The sequence below is a fragment of the Ambystoma mexicanum genome, chromosome 1p (genome assembly GCF_040938575.1).
Source record: "Ambystoma mexicanum isolate Mex_15411 chromosome 1p, UKY_AmexF1_1, whole genome shotgun sequence".
Classification (NCBI taxonomy): Eukaryota; Metazoa; Chordata; class Amphibia; order Caudata; family Ambystomatidae; genus Ambystoma; species Ambystoma mexicanum.
This window is the reverse complement of record NC_090921.1, coordinates 183,872,711-183,898,301: the sequence shown is the minus strand read 5'-3', so window position 1 is coordinate 183,898,301 and position 25,591 is coordinate 183,872,711. Positions and strand designations below refer to the sequence as shown.

At 44.7% G+C, this 25,591-nt stretch overlaps 1 protein-coding gene across 1 annotated transcript in view; it reads left to right on the top strand.

Moving 5' to 3' along the window:
- DNAH2 (dynein axonemal heavy chain 2) overlaps positions 1-25,591 on the top strand; it is a 3,498,763-nt gene that overhangs the window by 1,579,794 nt on the left and 1,893,378 nt on the right. Inside the window, exons 35-36 of the mRNA XM_069646273.1 lie at positions 10,911-11,099; positions 11,204-11,307. Of these exons, the coding sequence (XP_069502374.1) occupies positions 10,911-11,099; positions 11,204-11,307 (293 nt within the window). The remainder of the gene's footprint in view (positions 1-10,910; positions 11,100-11,203; positions 11,308-25,591) is intronic.

Genomic DNA, 25,591 nt, shown 5'->3' with positions numbered 1-25,591 from the left:
GTAGGGCATTGATTGAGATGTAATTTGGAAGGCCCAATACTCGTCTCCAAAACTTTCCGTCGAGATAATTCCAAAGGGTGTGAGTCAGATTCCAACCTGCTTCTCCGCCGAAAGTGAGGGTTTGTATTACTTTCTGCAAATAGAACATAGTTACAGGAGCAATTGAAAATGTACCATATTCTTTATTGATTTTGGCTCCTTGTAAGCTTAGGATGTTTGTTCTATCTATTAAATCGGTGGACCAACCGGCTTCGCAGAGGGAATCATTTATCAAGACTCCTAAGTAGCGAATTGTTTTCACAGTATTTAGGCACTTGTTTTCAATGAACCATCTGAATTTTTTATCCTTCTTTGAGGATGTATGTCCAATACACATGATCTTTGTTTTTTCAGTGTTTAAGGACAGATCATTTATAGCCAGATATTCATTTAGCCTCTGGATAAAACGCTGTAGCACTATCTGTGTTTGGTCAATTAAGACGATGTCCTCAGCATAAATCAGACATTTCAATTCAGTACCATTTAACTTTGGCGGAAAGCTGTGGACGTCTTCCAACCACTCTGGCAGATCAGCAAGAAACAATTTGAAGAGATCCGCTCCAAGTGGGCAGCCCTGTTTTACCCCTTTATATGTCTTTATTGATGGGGTAAGGTCGCCTTGAGAATTCAGTCTTAACTGAATTGTCGTTTTGGTATGTAGGGCGATAATTGGGTCCAAGAGCTGTTCAGGGCATTTCCATGATCCTAATTTGGCCATAGTTTTTGACGGTTAATTGCGTCGAATGCCTGTCGTAAATCAACAAAGGCAAAGAAAACGTTTTTCTTGGCCTCCAGGGCTGTTAATTTCAAGATGGTTAGTAAGATAAGATTTACATCCACGCCTACTGGTGGCGTGAACCCAGTTTGTCGACAGTCTGATTTTCCGGTGTTACATGCCCACTGAACCAACCTTTGACGTAAGAGGGAACCAAACATTTTCCCTATAGTATCAAGAAGGGCAATAGGCCGGTAGTTGGCAGGATCAGCTCTATTGCCCTTCTTGTAAATAGGGACCACTATTGCCTTGGACTATGAGGTAGGTGTTTCTTTGGTTGTCGAGATCCCCAGGAATAAGCCTTGAATAAATTTGGCCCAAAGGACTTTGTGTTTTTTTAACATTAAGTTTGAAATTTGATCCGGGCCAGCGGCACTCAAATTCTTGAGTTTTCCAATGGCGCATTCAAGATCATGTGATGAGGGAGTAATGTCCCAACTAAGAATTGAAGGCGCCGGGGGCAGAACCAATAGAACCTTAGGCTTTTCGTAGATCGTTGTGAAGTATTTGCACCATGTATCACAGCTTATTTCATTTGAGATGGCACGTATAGAATTTGAGTTGCATTTATTCAATATCGCCCAGATTTCACATGTGTTTTTCCTAATTAATAGTTTTAACATGGTTTCTGCACGATTTTGATCAATTAGAGTCAATTGAGATCTCAACCAGTTTCGGTAAAGCTGTCGCCGTTCTTTGATTTGCATTAATTTGACAGCTTGATCGATCCGTTGTTTCTTGATCTTGCGCAATTCTTTTCTCAATTTCTTTTTTGCCGTAGCTAGTTCATGACAATATAGAGGTTTAGGAATGTGTCCTACTGTTCGCAAGTTCACCTCTTTCAGGGCGAAGTCAGCCAGCAGCGGTGTATATTCCACATTCTGTGATTCATGAAGTCTATGAGGTAAAGTTGTGATTAGAGGACCAGATGTTGAAAGCCGGTTGCCTGACGCATTTATTGCCAGGTTGGGAGCATAGTTTTCAGGCACGTCACAACTTTCTTGTGACCAAACAAGCCGTAACATGTCATGATCGCTATAATTCATCTGCACCACATTGAGAGAAACCAGATTTATAAAAAGGTTATCTGAGGCCCATATGTAATCAAGCGTGGTATGTCTTTGCATTCCATGCCACGTTGGTCTAGATGGTCGATCACCTTTTAAAGCTCCATTGACCATCTGACAGCATCAATGCGAAAGGGGGTTAGACCAGGCTTGACCTCTTGATAAAACTGCATGATCCAGCAGCCGTACATTTGTCTTCAAGTGTGAGTCGTATTTGAACCAGCTACGGTTAAAATCGCCACATATCAAAATAGAGATATTGTTGTAATTGAGAAAAGTATCATCAATTAGTTTGGTTACTGAGTCGATGAACGACGTAGCGCAGATCATAACAAGATTCCAATATCCGTTTATTGTAAGCAAGTTAGACTTATTTTTTGACAACGTTATTTCAATCAAAGTGCTTTGAACAAACGGATTTGGATTAATGGAAGCCACAAGTCTCCACCAATTTTGAATCTTCAGCAGCGTTATTAAGCCTGCAAAGGGGCGTCCCTTAGTATTTTTTCTGGCTGGGTTTATAAGAGTAAGAAACCCATCACGAGTAGGAGGGTCACAAAGCCAGGTTTCCTGCAGGCAGATTACAAATACGTCCTCTAGAGGTTCAGTGAAGTTGTTGAACAAATGAGTGAATCCCCGGGTGTTCCATGAGAGCAAAGTTAGCTCACATTGTGGGCTAGTCACTCATTGTTATTTTCGGGAGCCGTTTACTGATGTGCTGACATGATCACTTCTTCCCTTATGCGCTTGAGGATTAGAGTTCTGGTTGGTTGCTTGCGGAAGAGATAGAGATTTTCGTAAGGCAGATCGCCGGTCGACACTTCTGGAGTCATCATCATTTGAAAATTTCGATGGGTTTGTATCGTATGACTCGGTGTCAGGTTCCACAGTAAGATCAAAGCCATACAACAGAAGATCTTCAGTTGTTTGAAGTAAAAGTTTTTTCACAGCAACAGATGGTAGAAACTGGTCAGAGGTCAGTTCGGTGGTATACTCCACAATCTTAATATCGTCTGTTGATATAGACCGGTTGTTTGGGGATGCAGGCAAATAGTTTTAACATGTTTCCTCTATTTAGATTAACCTCAAAGTCATCGGAATGGATGTTCTGTAGCCGAAGTTTCCAGGGACAACTGTTTTTGTGAGGATTTTGATTCCCATGTACTCTAGTTGAGTAATGGAGACCAGGTTACGTCTGTTTCAAAGGTTGTTTTGGATTTAATCTGGAGGAAAAAGTCAAAACTTTGTCCTTCATAGCTTTTACGCTTTTTGGCTTTACTACACGCCCCGGTTGGGTATTTTTTGCATAAGCGTTTGCAGAGGAAGATCTCACGTCAGAAGAAGGAGACGAGTCAACTTCGTTAGCCATGGGAGACTCATCAACAGAGTCATCTGTCTTAATTGAGTAAGTTGACAGATTACATAAGTCCTCAGAATTTGAACTGGAAACACTATTAGCACTGGAGTCGACTCGTTGACATTTCGCTGGATTCTTAGTAGTCTGCATATCTGCTTCTGCCCCTTTTGATGGAATTGGAGCGACAGGAATTGCAGATTGTGAAGGATTGGACTTCCGTTCAAAAAGACTTGTTTTTTTGGGCGTTGTTATATTTCGAATGAATTTTTTCACCTTCTGACGAACATTTTCTTGTGCTCTCTTTTGTTGAGTTTGATCTTGTGTGATTCTTACATTGGCACGTGTCGCTTTTTTTGGGTCACTTGTTATAATGGTTTTAGCAGAACCATTAAAAATATTGAAAGTATTTGCAGAGGAGGTAACTTGATCATTTACTTTCACAGACATAGAGGGGGATTGAGATGACACAGAGGTCATTTGTACCAGGGGAGCAACATTGCTCGAACAGCTTCGATCTTCTACGGCACATTCAGCTAAATTGGCAAGAGAATGAGAATCCGAGGGGTTTTCTTTGGCTAGGCTGACAAATAGGGTGGAGATGTTTAGAAAGAGACCTCCATTTATTTGATTAGCTTTGTTGGATTGAGTTCTTTGATCGTCGGTGGCGTTTTCACGCATCCATTTTACCGCTTCTAGTAGTCCTTCAATCAGAGAATCATTTTGACAGTGGTGCTGAGCAGCTAAATCGCTCAGCCTGTCTTGCCACCTTAATGAAATTTCGGCATCCTTCTCCATCTGCTCTTGTAGAAAGCCAGTGAAGCGTTCTAGTTTATCCAACTTCGTTCCCAGGTTTGAGATCGCCGCTCCTTGATCAGAAATTGTCCCATTTAAAGATTCCAGCAGTTTTGTAAATGGCGCAAGAGCGACCGCAGAGGCAGCTAACACGTTGTTATGAATCTGAGAGAGCGCATCAGCGGAGATGCTCAGGGGAGGCAAACCTGGCACAGGTTCCATCGACGAAATATGTGAGCTATCCAGGTTAAAATGAGAATTTGTAAAAGAAGAGTTTCTCATGTGAGTTGTGACAATAGCCTTGTCGCGTGGATAAGTAGGATTTGGATGAGGCGTACTTGCATTCAGAATTTAATTGTCATTTGCCATTGCTGTTGGTGCACTAGCTTTAGATTTAAGCTTGACTATGCGTTGAAGCCGACGAGCACATGCAATGGAACTTGAGTCGAGTTTGTTTTGGGTGGAGGGTAGACTGGGCAGACTAGCAGGAGCACCCAAGGACATGGAGTCAAACATGAGCAAACCGGGGTTGGGTTTGGAACGGGTGTCAGTTACCTCAGGTGCTTGACAAGCAAGAGCACTGTCATTGCCCGAGTCAATATACTCAGGAAGACGTTCCGTCGCATGTCTGCCACGTGGGGGCTTTGCAGATGTTTCGCTAGCAGACAATAATGAAAGAGTTGGAGAGGGAATGATAGAATCACACTCAAGTTCCCAAAGTAAGTTTTTCCCTTCAGATGTGACAAAAGATTTCTGTGGAGCTTTCGGCAATACAGGTGCCTGAGGGCACTGCGGGCCCACAACAATTTGTTCTTCAAGTGTCAAAGGCAAGATTATCTGACGTTGCACTTCATTATCTAAAGCTGCGCAAATTGGGGCGTTGTTTAGCATTAAACTCTTGTTTTTTGTAGAGGGATCGATGGATGCAGGATGGAGTGTAGTCAAATGAGCCCCCTCAGCATTAGAGATCTTCAAAAGCTCTTTGTCGCTGACTAAAAATGATAATGGCCTTTTTTCACGGGATGAATCAATGATTTGTAGGGTTGAATTTGGAGTAGCAAACTCTTGGAGAGTACCTGTATGCTACTCAGAGTGAGCTGGGGATGTATCGGACACAGGCAAAGGAGGGTTGTTTACTGCCAGGGGCCCTGCAAGAACCACTGAAGAGTCAGATGAAGCATCAAGCGCATTTTCCCATATTTCAAAGTCAATTTACGGATTGTGTTTCAGGCAGCGAAATTGGAGTGAGGGTGACTTGGGACGGGGGGAGCTGAAGAGAACAACTTCGGTAATTGCAGAGCAGTAGGTAAGGCTGCGGGCAACATTAAGGGGGCGTGAAGTGCTCGCCTAATAGATTTGCTTACCTTTTCTCCCGGTACTGCTTTCAGATCCGTCCACGGATTCAGCATACGTCGATGCTGAAGAGTTTGCCTTCGGGTTTGCGGCCCCTCAGCAGTTAGTCATTTACTCGACACAAGGAACACGGTCTTAGCGTCGTGCTGAGGCAGACTGGTACTCTGCACATGGACTGCCGAGAGGCGTGGCACAGTCACTGGTCACAGCCAAACAGCAGCAAACAGCGTCTTCACTAGCCCTTGACTCCACTAGGGCTTAACACCGCAAGGGTGTCTGTGTGCCGAATTTAAACTTCCTTGTAAAGTCACGTGACTGGGTCCCGTGATCACGTGAAGGTCCGCCTCTGGCACGAAAGCAAGAGCAAGATGCTTGCAGGGCTGTCCTTACAGCAACACAGCAAGAGGAGAGTTCAGCGTGGCAAAAGGCAGTAGCAGGAGTCCTCACTTCACAGCCAGATTACAGGTGCTGGCAAAGGTATGTTAATCCCCATTCCACACAAGCTGACTCATCCAGGTCCCCTCACCAGAGTGCAGGACTCCAGGAATCGAGGAAGATTGACCCGGCGAAGACCATTCTATGTTAGTGCTGCAGAAAATGCATCAAAATCGCAGACTGACCAGAGAAGCTGAAGAAATCCATGCCAAGTGTCCTGTCTCCAGACTGCTGCTGAGACTTCCTGTCAGAGACGTCCTCTCATCACCAGAGCGAGGAATCCGGAGACCGGGTCCGTCGCTCCTACACAGAGGAGAATCCAGCCACAAACTTGGTATTACTTACCTCAAACCAAGAAGTCGCTCCAGAGTGTTGGAGTACACAAAGAGGTGTCCGGGGTAACTGGTCATTGCATCTGGTCAAATGCATTTAGATGCAAGGAATTCAATGCAATCACTATATACGTGTTTCCAGGGTGTCCACTCTGGCCTCGCACCCAAGCTGCCGGCTTGTGTCCCTTTTGCGACTCCTTCAACAAGGTTTTCAACATTGTGTTAATTTTTCTAGCATCTTATCCCAGAGACTGAAAGTACCCACAGGAACCTTTGCTGTTCTGCTACTGTATAAGGATTTGAGCCCTCTCCAAACTGACTTTGCATAGAGTTAGGCATCAGACTTTTAAAAGCTTTAGTTTGCTGAGAAACCGACTCCACAACCTTTAGCTTTGCTAATGAATGACTAACCAAACTTTTTACTTCCTAGAAGACTTTATCTTATGTGGATTTGCTCACTAAATACAATAACTGTCTATCTTTGTGTGCGAGTGCCTGTCGTACCGATAATACGGTAGAACTGTCATTAGTGTCAATCTCTGTAACAATTGTACAATTACCAACTAAGCAGTGGTCTTTGAAAAGTAATTATAAGTATTCCTATGTATGTTGGTTAAGTAATCTAAGTATTTTAAGACATTCATTATATAATATAATAAAAATATGTTTCTATATACATTTATTGGTGTAAGTGTTTCTTACACCAATAATCCAAGGGGTCTGATCTCAGCCCTTTACGGGGCATTGTTACTGGTAGTGAGCAAAGGTCTTGAAACTGTTGGACTGCTGTACTAACTGGGTTCAGTGTACAGCACACATCTTCTTCCTATTAAATTCCTAAATGCTCTGCCACTCTACCAAGGTTCCTTGAGTAGTACAAGCTTATACTAAGAGTTGGGGACCTGTATGCCAATGGGATCGTTTTATGAAGTCTTTCCTCAAGTGGACTTGAAGAAAACTCACCTAACAGCGGTAAGTGGCAAGATTTCAAGGAGACTTGACCTTCGGAGATGGACAATGCAAGGGTGTCCCTTGTCACCTATGTTTTTCGCCCTTAAGTTGGAACCCCTTGCTGAGTAGATTAAGTCCTTGCCTCAGGTAGAGGGCTTGCGGGTGGGTGATAAAGAGTTCAAACGGGATGTATGCTGATTATATCCTTTTACATTTACAGAATCCGGGTCATTCGGTTCCACCAATGTTGGATATATTTGGAGAATATGAGTTACCTTCGGTCTTCAAGGTTAATAAGAGCAAGTCTGTTGTTTTCCTATTTGAAGAGGACTCAGTAAGGGATCTAAGGGCCTTGGAGTCTTTGGGGCTGGAGTTAAATCTTAGGTTAGGTACTTAGGGGTGACGTTGACCCGTCCGCTGATTGAATTGTTTGCAATGAGCTCCCCCCCGCCTTCTGCTCCTTGAGGTGATGTATAGTGAACTGGATACGTGGAGTAAATATACCCTTTCGTAGATGGGATGTCTCAACTCCCTGAAAATTAAACCCCCCTGCCCCCCCCCCCCCCCCCAGGGTGCTATTTCTGTTCCAAATGCTATCCATCAGGTTACCGGAGCAGACGTTGAGTGAGATGAAGGGAAAAATGTTGGGTTTTCTATGGCAGGAGAGGATGAGGAGGGCGTTTAGCATGTTAATTTTGCCTAAATACAAGGGGTGGGGGGGGGGGGGGGGTTGGCTTCCCAGAGATGGGAATGTATTATAGGCCGGCGCAGTTACAGGCACTAATCCCTCACCTGAGGGTGGATCTGCAGAAACATTGGATATTCTTATAAAATGATCGGATTAAGCTAGTTACGATAGGGGAGTGGTTATGGGTGCCACAGAACAAAATCCTGAGGATTAGGGAAACTAGTTTCCTGGGTGTATTGTGGGATGTATGCAGGCAGGATCCGGGAATGAGGGGGATTACGTCTTGGCCTTCTCCCTTGAGTCACTTGTGGGCACTCCTGTTGAGAGATGAACTGCCAGACCCATCGGGAATTCAAGATCGGTTTCAAGCAGGGCTGGAAAGGGTGGGCCAATTATGGGTAAAAGTAGTATTCATTTCAGACCAGGAGTTGGAGGCAGGCTTGGGGATTGAGAAGCTCTCTGTACTTGCAATTGAAAGGGGTGGTGATGGTTCAGAAATTGAAAGACAGGATACAATGGCAATTGACACAGTTTGAGAATATTTTTTAGATACGTGCAGAGGGACCAGGGGGTCTGATCTCAGCCCTTTACGGGGCACTGTTACTGGCAGTGGGCAAAGGTCTTGAGACTGTTAAGACTGAATGGGAGGAGGACATGGAGAGGGTGATAGACGAGGAACTGTGGGGGGCAATCTGTAAGGGGTCTCATAAGATGTCTATTTCTTGTCAATATAAGATGAAGCTCTTACACAGATGGCAGTACAACGCAGTGAGGTTGTCCAAAATGGTCCCAGGGGTGGCTCCATTTTATTGGAGGAAGTGAGGGCATCAAGCTAACTTCTGGCACATGTGGTGGATTTTTAGCAAGGTGCAGGTTTATTTGAAGGAGGTGCTGGGTGGGTTAGAGGAGTGGAGGGAATTGAAAGACCACAGTTTGTGGTTCTGGTGTTTTGGACTTGATGGATCGTGGAGGGACCTACCACATATGGTTCATTTTCTATTGTTGGCAGTTACGGTATGCGTGGTGATTAGTTGGAAGGGGACAAATGTACCATCAAAGAGGGAATGGCCGAAAAGGCTTTGCGGATATACACAATGGAGAATATTACGGCCCTATTACATGATCCACAGTCCCTAAGGGAAGGGAATTGCCTTCCTTTCTTGTACAAGCATCGGAGAACAAAGGAAGATTAGGGGAGTTTGGGCTACACAAAGAGATTGGGTAGATGTAGGACTAAGAATTAAAGGTCACAGCTTCAGCACTCTCTGCTGGTAATAGGTGGGTGGGAAATGGTTTGTGGAGGTTGTTGGGTGGCATGTACCTAAGCTGGTTTGAAACATGGTGACTGCTAACCTGTTCCTAGACATGTGGAGTTTATCAATACCGGCACTAAGGGGGTAGGTGTGGTTACACAAGTTAAGAGTATGTGAGTTATTATTGATTTTATGGTATTGTACCTCAATCTTAAAAATGATAAATAAAGAATTATTACAAAAAAGATGGACAACTCTTGTTAAAGGTGTTCAACAATCATAGACCCATGAAATGATAGTCCTTTATTTTTCTCAATTCAGCCCGGTGAGTAACACTTTCTGCCTGTCACTCTTTATTATTTGCCTCTTCTCTTGAAGCTTTGTGCTGAATTGTTAACATTTTGTCTTTGCTCTAACGAATTCCGTTGTATTACAACCAATACCATTCTATTATGTTTTATTAATGTTGTTCAAAATCTCCCCACTGCTCAGTTCTGAATACAAAGTACGATTTCACTGACCTCAGCTGTTGTGATGTATACGGGCAGGAACAGTGAACTGCTTCCACAACCTGCAGGCACAAAACTGGCAAACTGCAATCTCAGCATCCAGTGTTGTTCAATTCACATTTTGTGATTTACATCCTACAAATCTCGCTGTGATGAGGTTGGCAGAATTAAGGATGTTCATTTCCTCTAGTGATTGTAACTCATGTCTATGAAAGTAGAATAATGCCAACATTTTGTTATGTGCTTTAACATTAACATTTGTGACTAGTGTCTCCCGGAAGGACTACATGCATTCTGCTGTTAGCAGTTCATTCTGTGCACCATTTCTTTTGCCAAATATAGCCATTCCTTCTGCCCTTGTGCTGTTGTTCCTTCCCCCTTGCCCTGTCATTCCTTCCCCCTTTCCCTGTAATTCCTCCCCCCTTGCCCTGTCATCCCTTCTCCCTTGCCCTGTCATTCCTTCCCCTTGCACTGTCATTCTTTCCCATCTTGCTCTGTCATTGCTTGCCCCTTGCGCTGTCATTCCATTACCCTTGCATTGTCATTCTTTTTTCCACTTGTGCTGTCATTCCTACACCTCATGCTCTCATCCCTTCCCTGTGCCCTGTCATTGCTTCCCCGTGCCCTGTCATTGCTTCCCCGTGCCCTGTCATTGCTTCCCTGTGCCCTGTCATTGCTTCCCTGTGCCCTGTCATTGCTTCCTCGTGCCCTGTCATTGCTTCCTCGTGCCCTGTCATTGCTTCCTCGTGCCCTGTCATTACTTCCATGTGCCCTGACATTCCCCGCCTTGCATTGTCTTTCCTCTACACTTGCGCTCTTTCTTTCTCCATTGTACTGTCATTCCTCCCCTTTCAATGTCATTCCTCCCACGTGCGCTCTCCTTCCTTCCTCCCCTTGCACTACCATTCCTTCCTTAAAATGTTGTATAATGCTCCCGTGTACTGTTGCTGTCCTGGCTTTGATCTATTGTTTTTTTTCTTTCTCTTTGGTGCTGCCATTTATCCCTTATTTTCCCCCGAACACCCACACAGTGCTTTCCCCAACCCCTGGTGATGCCCTTCTCTCCCTCCAATGCATGCACATTTCATACACCCTACACACTGCTGTTCCTTATACCTTCCCCCATGCTAATTGTGCAATACAATAATCAACTAAAAATGGCAAAACGATTGGCTTTGCCGTTGCTTGTTTTAACAATGCTGTTCTGCATTTGTAATGTACCTCACTAGCAGAGACCTTTTAACGCATTCCTCATAATTGTCTGTGTTATAGTCTGTACTTTTTCTAACACATTGAGTGTTGGAAGGATCCATTGTAGTGTCCCTGAATATGCTCTTTCTTTTTTGTGTTTCCTGACAGTTGTCCATGCTTAATAGATACTCAGACTCTATTCGAGGAAACCTAACTAAAATCTTACGCTTGAAGATAGTAGCGCTGGTAACAGTGGAAGTCCATGCCCGTGATGTCATTGAAAAGATGCTGAAGAGTGGCTGCACGGATGTTACATCATTCGAGTGGCTGAGCCAGCTTCGTCTTTACTGGGACAAAGTAAGTACTTTCGCGGTCCACGGCACCAGTTCTCTTCTTAGTCTAGCATTGTCCTCTTAGGGGGAGTGTAACATCTGACCTTTTTTTGTGTTCTCTGTTTGCAGGATATTGATGACTGTATCATCCGGCAGACCAACACACAGTTTCAGTATGGATATGAATACCTAGGGAACTCTGGGCGCTTGGTCATTACTCCACTCACAGACAGGTACAGTATGATGCAAGAGGGCATGCTGTCTACATTTATTGGATGCAGGAGTGATTGATGTTTGAGGCTTGTGTCCAGTGTCAACAAGTTGAATTCAACAAGGGAAGCTGGTCTACAACAGGATGTCATTTATTACTGCATTCACATCAGCCACGGAGGAAAGGGGATTTGGGCAAACTATTAAACCATATGCTCATTCTTCAGCTTGATAGGTGGTCTGATAGATAGAAAAAGAAAGGTAGGTGGCTCAAATTCTATTTCTTCTGGACCACAAAAATCAATTCCTGGTTCCCACTAGGTAAGTGTTTGATGCCAGGGCTTCTCTACTTATTGCCTAAAGAAGCATTTCGACAATGATGTATAAAATTGAACTATTGCAGGTTTGAAGTTTGTAGCTCAAGCTGCACTCTTCTTTCTTTAAATGCACTCAATTGTAGCAGAACATGTTTAATCCTTCTATAAATCCCTTTGAAAAGTCTCTACTTGTCTCCCCTGAAGTGATGAAAACCTCCCTCTTGAATTGTAGCTGCCAACCTCACTGATTATTTCCTGAGAAAACTATATACACCAACTTTGGCTAACTACGTGCTTTTCTAAATTACTTAAAACATGTCAGACTTACGCTGAGCCCAATTTCCACACTAGTGTAAAATATACATGGTGATATGCTTACAGGTCAATTAAGGTTTGTTAGGTAAGAATTGATGCAGTCACACTTCAGGGCACTAGGACAGCCATAGTCAATAGGAACACAGTCTATGTAGCTGAGGCACTTCTTCGATCAGAAACAGCCTTGCACAAAGTTAGAGAGTTTGTAGAAAATCACTTGTAGTGTCACAAGCTGTTAAGCCTGTGAAAAGAGAGTTGGAATCAACTCTAAAAGTAAGCCATCGCAATTCCCAACTGAGAAAAGCACAGCTAAAAGACAGTGAGGTAAGTACCCCACGTCTAAAATGTACCTTTGGTTTGAAGAAGAGTGGTCCAGCTGGATTCTGTCCTGCTACAGTGGTGCAGACCCTGTGTTTCTGATACTCGGACGTGGGGACAAGATGGAGGCCGTCTGGAGGGCTCCGGCGGTACTTGGGAGGTCGTCGGCAGCTACGGGCTCTTTTCAGCTCAGCTGCACTTTGCGGTTCAGCACTTAGTAAATGGCACTGTCACAGAATCTGATACCTGTTGGGCTTCCATCACTCCTTGGGTCCTGCACTCTGGTGAGGGGACTCGAGCTCTGGTCGTCCTGCTTCTGGTGGATCCTTGGGAGACTCCTGGAGCTTCTAGCCGGATTCCAGACGTTTCACTTGACTGTGGATTACTCGACCCTTGGCACTTGGTTCTTGCAGCAATGAAGAAATACATCCAGTTGGGGAAGATGGTCCAGTGGTGTTCGTACTAACCCAAGGGGAGAAGTCGTCCCTTCCGGAGCTTCTCTGTCGAATTGAAGAAGGAGTTTCCGCACAGCAACAGGGCTGAACCGGGCAATTCAGAGGTCCAGGAGGATGCAGCAAGCTTTGTTCACGTTTCTTGTTCAGGTCTTTCTCCCAGTGGTCGACTCTGCCTCTAGTCCCCAAACCCTCACCTTTTAAGCAGGTTTCTCCCATTCATGCACAGCCTAGCCTGTCAATCACACTCTAGGGTGGCTGTTCTGAAAGGAGAGCCGGCCAGCCAATCAGGACTGGTTGCATTCAGGCATTCCTAGAGACGAAGGACTGGGGAGTTTCAGGAACCTCCCTCACATCCTACCTTTCCAGACACACTGGAGCCAGAGGCGGGCTTCAGAGCTGAAGCCTGTCAAAGGCAAGACAAACAAAGGGCTCACATCTGTTTCGACGTACAGATTAAACCCCAAGAAAGAACTCACAAACAGAAAATGGCAAACAAAGGGAACCAGGGCCATTTTGACAAAATGGTCACCCATGGGTGCTGTACTGCAGCTGAGGGTTCAACCTGTGGTAGAAAATCACGATCGTAGAAAAAATTAAACCACTGCCACCGGCCATTTTAAGTAGTGAGAATGTAGGATGGGGTGTATTGGACCTACAAAGAGAAAAGGTAAGTAAAGTCAATTTCACTTTACTATTCTTGGGAACTGTAGTTCACACAAGAAAATGTATTTAAACCTTATGAGGAATCTAAAGGAATTCTCTGTTACACTGCACTAAAGGTGCTCTGTGTCGCCATACAAAAAGTAGATGCCTATGGAGTTTGTCAGACTCCAAAAACATTGGAAACACAAAATCCAAATAAGGTAAAAACACATGAGAGGGTTAAAATTAAAAAAGTCCTAAATCCAGCAAAAGAGCTGGGGGTATCTAAGGTTGAAGGGAATCAGCACAGAAATTAGATATCTCCCTAACAGGTTTCATGGTAGTTCATCCTTTGCGCTTGAAGATGCAACCCAGCTGGTGATTCGCATTCGTAGTTCACAGCCAGCAGCTCTTTACAGGAAGGAGGGATGCTACTTCTGTTAAGGGAAGGAGTATCTGTCTCTTGGAGGGCCTGCAATGTTCATTCTCCGTAGCAGTCTGCAACTTTCCCAGACTGTACCGAGCCTTGTTTGTGCGCAGTTCTTTACATGAGACTCCAAAGATTGAGGGAAGATTTCCTCCAGATTTATATAAACAAATATGGAAAACACTGAGTGAGGCAAGGGGCTACAGCTGCTCTTACCTCCGCAGAAAGAAATGACCATATCTTGGCTTAAAGCCCTCAGTAGATTTGTAGCGTCCCAACTCCTTTTTGTGTCCCTCAAGGGAAAGGGTTTTTAAAAGGCAGGCTGCATTCAGTGTAGGCCTTGCATCAAGGACCTGGTTCCAGGTGTTTCTTCAAATGAAAGGCAGTCATAGAATGTGTCCCAAAGTTGTACACTGTCTGAAGCCTCCCTCGCTTGGGTGGAAGCCAGCCCGCTAATGAGGAAATTAGTAAAAGAATGAAGAAAGACTTTCAGATCTACAGAGCTCCCCTACCCTTCCAAGCAGCCCTACAGTTGTATCAGCCACTTTTACTTCCTAAAAATAGGCAAAGGCTCCCAAAAAATTAAAATAGGGAGTACAAATACTCCCAGTGAAACATGGCAAATGGACATAGAGGATCTTGTGGCCTTGCTTTCACCTTAAAATCTCCATGGATATGTTCAGACCAGTAGCACACATAATTATAGAAGGGGTCAAATGTATCTTTTAATGTGCATGAAAAAAAATGGTACAAAGAAGTATTTGTCACAAAGATATTTTACTTTTCTACTCCCTCAAAAATCATTTTACTCCTAAGTTTTAAACATAGGGAGTAAAGTACTCCCACTTCAAGATCATATCTTGATCACTGCTTCCAAGTACAATCCTAAAACTAGTTCCCTAAACCCAATTGTAACACAGCAAAGAAGCAAACACTCACCATTTGGACCACCACTGAAACGGAGTCTAGACCGCTGTGACTTGATAGTTTGCAAGGTCAGAAATGTAACTGTGTTCTACAGTATAGTAGAACAAGAGCCAAAAGTGACAGTTTTTTATTAGTTGAGAAATTCATTTCTTTTTTGTGTCTTTTAAAGTGAGAATATCAAAGTGTATGTAAATGAAAAGTGTAGAAATAAACTATATATTTTTAATTTAAAAAAAAGTGTTCTACTTTCTATTTCATGATCACCTTCCTTAATGAGTCTACCTTCAGAAATTCAAAGCCTCTATAACATGACGTACAACTTATGTCTCTGAGGAGAACCCTATCACTGATGTTACTCAATTTAATGATTCTCTTTTTGTGAAGATTTATTTCAAATGTGCGCCAGAAAGCAAAGTCACCAGATAAGGATTTGATCTTATGGATATTTTACTGGCACTCATTCCCTGGGATGAGGACCCTAATCCGATCATGATCTCTGAGCAAGGTCAGATCCTTTGCTCACTTTAATCTCAAATCAGGCTCTCTTTGGAACCTGAAGCTCTTGTGGCTTTAAGAGCAGACAGCTGGAGTGCATATATTGCTGTCATGTTGCAACCCCCATATTTTGGAAGGCTGCCAAATCTAAAACAATAAAACGTGAAAGTATAGACACAGCCACCAGGTGTGCTGTCAAAACTAGGGTCGTTACTCTGCATCAGAAGTGGAGTCATAGGCCCGCACAAAAAGAGAAATCAGCGATCTAGTTTCTCTCACAAACGAGTAAGAGCCGAAGAGAGTGTACAGAGACTGTAAATAGGAGGAGAAAGCCTTTGACCATACCAGGCTGTATGAGTCAATGTTGCACTACTGCTGGTCTCACTGGTATTTTTTACACTGATTCCTGCGTTTACTTTTGTTTTTGGGTACACTCGGCCCTCCTTCCAAGGTTCAAGTGTGGAGAGACCTGTCCCCTTAGTTTTGGCTTTCATTCCCCTCTGCCTAGGACTCTTAGGAGGCCTTTTGCAATGTTGATTTGGGTTCACTGGTTAGTCCATGGACCTACCAGTACAGGAGTGGTCATCTCATTTTTAAGGCCTAGGCCTTTTTTCCCACTATACAGGACTCTCACACTCGGGTGTGTTTTTCTCTAGTATTTAAACCACCTGTCAAAGTAGTGCTGTTCTCTGGTCTTGCCTCTTAGCAAAGCATTCCTCTAGCAAACTGTTCTACTATTGTCTGAGCTCCTGTCGTCGTGTCCAATTCTCTTCCTGTTTCGCCTCCTTTGATCACGTCTGCTTGCGCCCATCCCTGTGTCCTTCCCTAGTGTCCTCCCTCCCCCACCACCACCCCCCTCTATTACCCACTTCCTCTGCTCTGCTCTCCCTACCTACCCACTCTATGTTGCTCTCTGTCTCTCCTATCTTTTTTCTAAATACTTCTCTATCCGCAAACCTGCTCTCCTCACTAAATCTGGTAGGAAGAAGTTTAAAAAGAACATCCTGGTCTCCAACCGAGGCCTCCCTATAGCTGATACCTATACTAGTGCCTCCTCCAGGCAAACCCTTGCCAACATCCACTTTGTTGTTCCCTCGCCTGATCTATGGACTCTCCATATGGTCTCTGTGCGTTCTCCTATATCTCCTTCTCTCATTAATGGTGCCACCCGGTGGGAGGCGCTCCTAACCTCCTTCCACTCCTCTAAGGTCATCATTAATATTTACCTGAATGGTACTGTCTTGGCCCAAGGCCCTCAGGCCAACCTTCTCCTCTTTGATAGACGCTTCCCACGCCTCATCAATTTCCTTTCTTCTCCTGCTGTCCCCTCTCTTCCCTCCATGGCTTCCTTGCTTCCCCCTGCTTTCTCTTCATTGTCTACCTTGCCATCTCCTCCTTCCTCTTCTGCCCCCCACCCCCGGGCTTCTTCTACACCCCCCGCAGGGCGTACCTCTGATTTGTACCCCGTCCCCGGAAGTCTTTCAAGGACGACAACCTTCTCCATATTGCCACTCTAAACTCTCACTCAGCTGTCAAACACTCCTCTGACATCTGCCACCTCCTTGAAGAACTTGACCTAGATGTCCTCTGTCTCACTGATGATATTAAATACACAAAGGAGGGAAGGTATAGAATAGTTGGAACACCATCATCTCATTGGTCCAATAATAGAGGTAAATTCATTCAACACAGAACAAACTGAAAAAATGAATGTCCTGCACAACCTCAGTATAATATTACATTTCAATTCAATTTATTCAAAAAATTATTATTTTCTTAAAAAATGTTTTTTCATTGTAAAAAGAATTCATATATATTATAAAAACAATCGCCCATTTTTATCCCTTGAACAACCTTCAATTAAAGGAAATCACCTGTGTAAATCATAAATACATCACATAACAGAAATTACAACATATAACCAAGACCATACATATAGAATACATTTTTCAACATGTGTCTCAGAAAATAAAATCCCAACATGTTTCTGTTCACAATGTCTTCAATGACGAAACATTCATCAGGGGAATTTTTGTTATAGAAGTGGATTCCTTCAACACCAATAGTTCAAGGATCGGGAAAACATTCCAAAATGGGGGGGTCCTCAAAACCTTTGATTGATTATTGAGTCTCCTGCAACTGTCTTCTATGTATTTGTTGCCTAATGCTTGAAACATCAAGTACGCGTCATGCTTATGAATAGCATAAAAAACCCCAACAGATATCTCAGTGGTTCGTTATTTAATGACCACACTTCTGGTCTCCGTCCATTGCTGGACTATGGATTTAGATTGATCCACACCAAGCCACTTAGTGCACACAGCACTGAAGCATTAGTCTCCAATGGGCCACGATGCGCTATGCCAAAAAGCCCTCGATCTCACTGAGACATGGCTCACGGCCAGCTCTGTTACAAGCTTTGACACTCTCCTCCCTGACGGCTACAAGATTCTCTCAGCGCCCAGTTCCAATCGTTCCAGAGGGCGTGTAGTCCTGATTTTCCCTGAATAGATTCCTGCCTCCGTCATTCCTACGCAGGCCTACTCCTCTTTCAAATGCCTCGTCTTTAAGCTCTCTCTCTTTCCTAGTCATTCACTTAAATTGGCTACCATCTATCGGCCCCCTGGTCAGATCTACTCCTTCCTTCCTCCTTCCTGAGAGGGCGGACCACTCCTCTTCCCTCCTGGTCTTGACCACTCAACTCCTCCTTCTTGGACACTTTAACATCCACCTGGATGCTTCCTGCTCCTCCTCCTGGACTCTTTCATTACCTCTGCGACTCTCTCTCTCACTCTCTATCCTCCCCTCTGGCCCGACTCACTCTACAGGGCACACTCTGGATGTTCTGATCTCTACAGACCTTCCCCTTTCTTTCCCTCTCACCACTCCTCTCTCCTGGAGTGATTACTTTCTCCTTTCCTCCCAGCTCAGTCTCTCCACCCCTCAGGCCAAGCTAACTCCAGCACTGCCACCTACCTTCTCGGTTATCTGACCCATGAACCGTGTGTCAGTTGAGGCTTTCGCCGTCACCTTCTCAGCCCCCTCTCCCCTTTCGGCTGACTCACACCGTGACACAGCCCTTTCTATGCTCCAATGTGCTATATCTGGTACTCTTGATGTTCTTGCCCCTGTCATAAGGATCTGCTTGAAGCCCAAAGCTAAGTGCAATTCCTGGGACGACTCAGACCTTGTCACCCTTAAATGCAAGTGTAGGGTGGCTGAGAGGAAATGGCATGCTTCCTGTATATCCTCTGACAAACTGGCCTGCCGCCTGCTCCAAAGGCAATACCGGCTCTCTGTCCGCACCAAGAGGAGACCCCTCATCCAAGCCTGCGTCTCGGCGGCATCCAACAACTCGGCCCAACATTTTAAAATCTGCAAGGAGCTGGCCAATCCTGCTGCAGTCTCTACCTCTCCTGCCCCCTCCCAGGCCCTCTACACAGCCCTGGCTTCTTATTTAATGTCTAAAACTCAGGACATCCTGTCCTATCTCTCTTCCTCTCCTCCCTCTACTCCCCTCTCTTCCTCTAGCCCTCCTTTGGACATCCCTCATCCCTCCATCTCTGCCTTTCCCCTGTTCTCCCCAGACAAGGTTTCTAGACAAGTCTGATCTATGAAAGTCTTGTCAAAAAGGTTCTCCCCTGTTCATCTAAAAACAGCAAGGACCACGTTGACACCCTGGCTCCTGCTTTGGCTGACTTCTACAACCACTCCTTCGCCACTGATGTCTTCCCTTCCCCCCTGAAGCACTCCCTTGTGCACCCTCTTCTTAAGAAACCCTCGGCCAACCCCTCCTGCCCTGCTAACTATCACCCGATCTCCATCACTCCTTTCCTGGGCAAACTCTTGGAAAAGCTGGCCATCTCCCAGCTTAATCTTCACACTGAATTTGTGGATTGTCTCCATGACCATCAGTCTGGCTTCAGAGCTGCCAGAAACACGGAAACTGCTGTCCTGAGCATCTGTGAAGACCTTCTTTCCAACCTTGACTCCAATACCCCCTGTGTCCTCATCTTACTTGATCTCTCTTCCGCCTTTGACACGGTCAACCATGCTGTCGGGCTTAACTGTCTCCATAATAACCTGGGTTTCACTGATCATGCCTTGGCTTGGCTGACCTCTTTCCTCTCTGATCGACCCTCCCAGGTCCAACTTGGGTCCTTCCTCTCCTCTATCTCTAGCTCTACTGCAGTGTTCCTCAGGGGTCTAACCTCTATCCCTGGCTGTTCAACAAATACCTGGCTCTTCTTGCCCACCGCATTGCTGCTCTCTGCCTCAACCTTCAGTGCTATGCGAACAACACTCAGCTCATTTTCTGGCTCCCTTCCGCCACCTCTTCTCCTTCTCTCATCTCGGACTGTCTGTCTGCTATCCAGGAGTGGTGTGCCGCCAACGATATCTGCCTTAATGCCAGTAAGACTGAGATTCTCTTCATTGGCACACCTGCTCCCTCCTTTCCTGTTGCTCTATGGCCAGCCTCTCTTGGCCCTCTTCCTTCTCCCACCTATGAGGATAAAAACCTCGGGGTCATCTTCGACTCCACTCTCACCGTCTCTGCTCACATCTCTGACGTTTCTAAGAAGCCACACTACCAAGTGCACCTCCTCAGAGGAATTCTTCCTTTCCTCTCCTTCCCCCAGACGCTCACTGTCTCCAGAGCTCTGGTTCTCTCTAGGCTGGGCTACTGCAACAGCCTCTTTCTAAATCTGCATGCTTCTACTCTCTGCCCTCTGCAACTCATCCAGAACTGGACTACAAGACTTGTCCTTGGCCTCAAGCCCAGGGATTGTATCTCTCCAGGACTGAAATCTATGCACTGGCTCCCAGTGGCTGCGAGGATTAAGTTCAAAACCCTCTGCATTGTCCACAAGGCCTTCTGGGGCCTGGCGCCTCAATACCTCCAACTCCCTCTGCCTAAATATCTTCCTTCTTGAGCTCTTCGCTCATCCGCCTCCAACTCTCTCAGGGTCAGTCGCTTCTCCAAGCACTCTCCTATATCTGCTTGTTTGGGATGTACTTGACGGTACCCCACTTATAAGGACCTGTCCCAGGCCCTGGTTTGCCTGGGTGCAGTTGTGGAAATGTGTTTACCAAACACAGTGTCTGTACATCCTACTTCCATTCGTTCTTCTGGTCCAAAACCTTTCCAATCAATTAAATATTGAAACCTCCCCAAAAAATTCTAAAGTTTAAGATCCTTTGAACTTCATACTCCTCCCCCTGATCTTACACCCAGATGGGGGTAGAATTATAAACTAGTCTAGTACCTGCTACCTTGAAAAGTAGGTTGAATTTTTGAGTACATTATTTGTATTAATAGTTTGAAGAACATTACAGTAAGTTTACGGGCAAACAAATTAATAACAAATAATTTATAACATGCAAGATGTATCAAATACAGTATGATACTTGAGGAATAAATATCAAAGCAGTGCATAGTTTAAATAGAACATTATATTGGGCATAATAAATGGGACTCGCAGGGGAGACAAACTGGACACATAGGTGAAACCATAGGAGAGGAGAAAGGGGTTAATAAGTGTAATCAAGAGTTATGTGAAAGCTACGTCAAATATGCTGTGAAGGCATTCCATTTACTGTTAAATTTTGGTAAATGTCTGCAAGATAATGCATACATTTTCTCAATTCTATGAAATGAACAAATCGAGTTTCACCAAAGATTATAGGACAATTTATATTATCAGCTCCATTGCCCACTTCCCTCGCTGATTTCTGTAATCACTCTCTTGCAACTGGATCTTTCCCCTCCTCCCTCAAGCACTCCCTAGTGTGCCGCCTCCTGAAAAAGCCTTCCACCGACCCCTTTTGTCCCGCTAACTACCGCCCCATCTCTATCACTATCTTTCTTGGGAAACCTCTGGAGAAGTTGGTCTCCCCCCCCCCCCAGCCTACTGAACTTGTTGGTTGCCCGCACGACCATGAAACTGGATTCTGAGCATCCAGAGGCATGGAAACTGCTCTCCTGAACACCTGTGAAGATTTTGTGGCATCTCTTTACTCCAACTCACCCACTGTTCTCATTCTACTTGATCTCGCGTCTGCTTTTGACACACTCCATCCTCATAAAACTGCTCCAGGATACCCTTGGTATCTCTGAGCAGGCACTGGACTGGCTGCCCTCCTTCCTCACTGACCGTCCCTCCCAGTTAATCTTGGGTTCTTTCTCCTCACCCCCTCTATCTATGCTTGTGGCATTCCCCAGGGCTCTATCCTTTCGCCTTGGCTCTACATGAGCAGGACACTTCAGAAATAATTAACTTCCTTTGTATGGCATAGGAAAAAACCCTGCATACAAAAGAATGAACTGACCAGACCACCAATTTTGGGAGGACTCGGGGTCCCTGATATCGAGAGATATATCCTGGCTGCCCAAATCGCGCCAATGCTCAAGTGGATGGGGAGTGACACACTAACTGATCCGATGGGGATTGAACAAGGGGTGACAGACAACAATCCCTCTGAGAACACAACATGTGCTGCGAGCAAGAGCTAGAGGGACAACTACCGGAAAGCACTGCAATATCGCTTAGCGGGTGGGATATAGCACTTAGGAGGTGCTGCTTTACGCCGGGCCTCGGACCCTTGACCCCTATAACGCACAACCAGGATTTCACACCAGGCAAACAAAACAAGCTTTGGGACAACTGGGAACGGACACAAAAACTCCTCTTAAAGTACCTTTTCCAGGGAGAAACCCCCCTTGCATTCGAGGACTGTAAGCAAATATTCAACATTAGGGAAAAGGTGATATTCACGTATATACAAATTAGGCACTGAATAACACAGAAAGAGGTTAAGAAAGCAGCCACCAGTACCCCGATAGGGTTGGAATTGACGTTACAGGAGAGAACAGTGACACAAGCAATTTCGAGATTATGTAAATTGTTAGATTCGGCACAGGGAGAGGATAGGCTCTCATATAAAGATAATAGGGATAAACACTTAGGCACGTCCGTCACAGAGGAGGAATGGGGGCAAATCTGGAGGAGGGCACAGAAAGCGTCCAAATGCACCGCGATTAAAGAGACAGCATTCAAAATATGCTACAGGTAATACTTGACCCCACACAGGCTCCATAAAATGAACCCTAGTTACCCGCCTACATGCCTAAGGCAGTGCGGTAGCAAAGGAGATTTGTTCCATATGTGGTGGTAATGCCCCAAAGCCACAATGTATTGGAAGGAAGTCCTTGGCACATAAGAGATCACAGGGAGACAACTCTTGCTCACCCCGAAGGTAGTATTACTGGGTACAGAGGTGGAGGACGTGTACGCAGCCACCGGCAACACGGCAAAGCTCATTACACATCTACTAATGGCGGCTAGGATGACCCTAGCCCAGGGATGGAAAACTGTTGAGGGTCCCATTATAGCTTGCTGGTGGGTCAAACTCTGGAACGTACTGGCGATGGAAAAAGTAGGGGCCCTGAGAGAGGGCAAATATCAAAAATTCCTGTCAGTTTGGACCCATTTCTAGAATTTGTTAAGGAAAGGGAAACGCGATACTACAGACCAGTATTACTGAGAGCGATATAAAACTATAAACCAGCAATTGGGGAAACAAACCTGTGATTTGGCCCGGAGAAGGGAGGTACCAAGCTCACTAAACAACACATGGAAGCAAAGCCATACCAGTTGGAGATAGGGTGGGAAGCGGTTGGGGGTGGGGGACATAATTGGTTCGAAAAGCTATATTTGAAAGTTGGACTGGACTATATAATTGCACCACCACAAACACGATGATGGACCTTGGCAGGCTCAATGAAGCAGAACATTGAATGTGTTGTATACTGAAATAATAATGCCATTACTATCATGTAAACTGTGTTGGTGCTTGAAAAAAGGTTTTTTAAAAAAAAAACATATCTCGACCATTTTGGTCGCCTTATCTCAACTTTCTCGCCGCACTTCCATTGTTAGGCGCATAATAGCCAACTCTTCTTCAGACTACCCTCAGCATCTCTTCTGACCTCCTCTGTCATTCCTGATTGCCTATCCGCCATCCAATCTTGGTGTACCTCCAATGATCTCTGTCTGAATGCCAGTAAGACTGAGACTCATCCTATCAGGACTCCTTTTCCCTCTCTTCTCCCTTCCCTCTGGCCACCCTTTATGGTCTCTCCCCCCCTCTGAAACCAGAAACCTGGGAGTTATCCTCAACTCCTCTCTCTCTTTCATTCCTCACATATTGGACCTTGCCAAGAAGGCTCATTTCTAACACTTCCTCCTCAGTGGCATCCTCCCTTTCCTTACCTTTCCCCAGAATCTTAATATCTTCAGAGCTCTGCTACTCTCCAGGCTGGACTACTGTAACAGCCTCTTCCTTTATCTACCTTCTTCTCTCAGCCCCTCTCCTGCTAATCCACAATAGTGTTGCAAGACTTATCCTTGGCTTCAAAACCAGGGACCATATCGCTCTAGACCTAAAGTCTCTCCACTGGTTCCCGGTTGCTGCAAGGAGCACATTTAAATCCCTCTGCATCATCTGTAAGGCTTGTAAGGCTGTCTGGGGCCTGGGAACCATGCTATCTGCAACTTGCTCTCACCAAATACTCTCCTTCCAGATCCCTCTGATCCTCCGGCTCTAACTCTGCTTGTCAAGAGATTCTCTAAACAAAGAGCAGGCAGCCGTTCCCTTTACTCAGCGGGCTCCCACATCTGGTACCGCCTCCCTCTTTGGGGGTAGACCATTATCCTGTGCAGTTGCCTCCCTCTGGAATAGCCTCACTCCGTCTTTAGCCGGATCTCCTCAAGTTCCCCAAGCACCTCAAGACTTTCCTCTTCTCCTTCCCCTCCCCCGTCCCTCCCATGCTAAACCCCACAGTCACTGTGATTGGTGGCATGGGTTTTTATGTGTCCTTATGGGACCTGGCCTTCTGTCCCATTGCCCACAGAATCCGCCCTCCCCCTGCACTTGTCTTCGGGCACCTCTGGGCTGTGTTGTCTCACAGGCCCTGCACTTCCATCAAGTGGTCACTGCCTGGCACTTAACTGTTGCCTATGCCACTGACTCACTGGCACTTCCCTCTGTGGATCCTCTAGCACGTACCCCATTCCCCATCTCTGCACTTGCACGCTCCCAATGTTCAGAAGACCTAGTAGGACCGTTTTTGTATTTTATTCATCACTACGATCATAGTCCAATGCCTTACTGTTCACTTCCCTTTGCCCTGTGGGCACTTTAAAACACAATTTCTTGATGTATAAGCGCCTTACAAATGCCCAATAAAAATATTTTTTAAAAAAGGTTTCGGAGCAGTTTTCCAGTTTGATCGAATAAGGTGAAAAGCAACAAAGATGAAAAAGCAGAACAAATATGGAGATTGCATGGTCATCGAATAAGATTAACTGAAACCCCTACCATGAAATGTCCCACTGTTAAAAGAAATATGTTTGCATACCTTCACACATTTCTTCCCAAAAAGAGTATACATGTTGACATTTAAATATGGAATGAGTGAAATTAGCAAGTGGGGATTGACATGACATCATAAATTAGAAGTAGTGTTAGCCATGTCTGCTTATCTTGCTGGTGTTACATAAACTCTCTGCAGAATAAAGTAGTAGGATTGTGTGAGATTAGCAACAACTGATGTGGTAAAAGACTGGTTCCAAATGTTAAACCAAATGCCAGGTAACGGCTGTAAATTCCAATCTAATTCGAATTAAGATGATTATCTTCTTTGGGTTGATTGAGAACTGAGTATAGTTTAGATGCTTTAGTGGATGGGGAACAAATTTGTACTTTTATACATTTTGATGGGTCTTTTTGATTATGAGAAGGTATAGCTTTGGCGATTAGATTTACAAGAGTAATATATTTTTTGTAGTCCGCCTTCTTGAGATTAAAGAGAAGACATAATTGAGGAAATGGGATAGCAGTGTAATTTTGAAATACATGTTTAACTTGAATAATACCTGCAGTATACCATGTTTGTAATAACATATGCTTGGGCTTAAAAAGGAAGGACTTTTAATACCATAAAAATATTTTGGTGATTTCTTGGGAGGCATAGGATCAGTTTAATAAACAATGCCAAGCATTTTTCATGGAATGTGAAAGAGGTAGATTTTGAATATGTCTGAAGAAAGTGAGCAAGTGATAAAGGTAAAATATGTTTAGATTCTGTTTTAATCCAGGTAGGAGCTTTGCTGCTGTGATTCTGTTGTGATGTGCTTGGAGTGTATGCAGAGGTATGATGAGCTGAGAGATTGTTGCTGTGCTGTGACATAATGTATGGGTGTGAATGCTGTGTGAAAGTTCTAAGATTGAGCAGTTGGGGGAAGCTAGCCTGGGTAATGTGACCCAGTGGTTCGCTTTAACATCCTAATATGTAATGTCAATAAAGCCTACCTGAAGAAACTTACCAGAGTGTCCAGGAAACAGATTT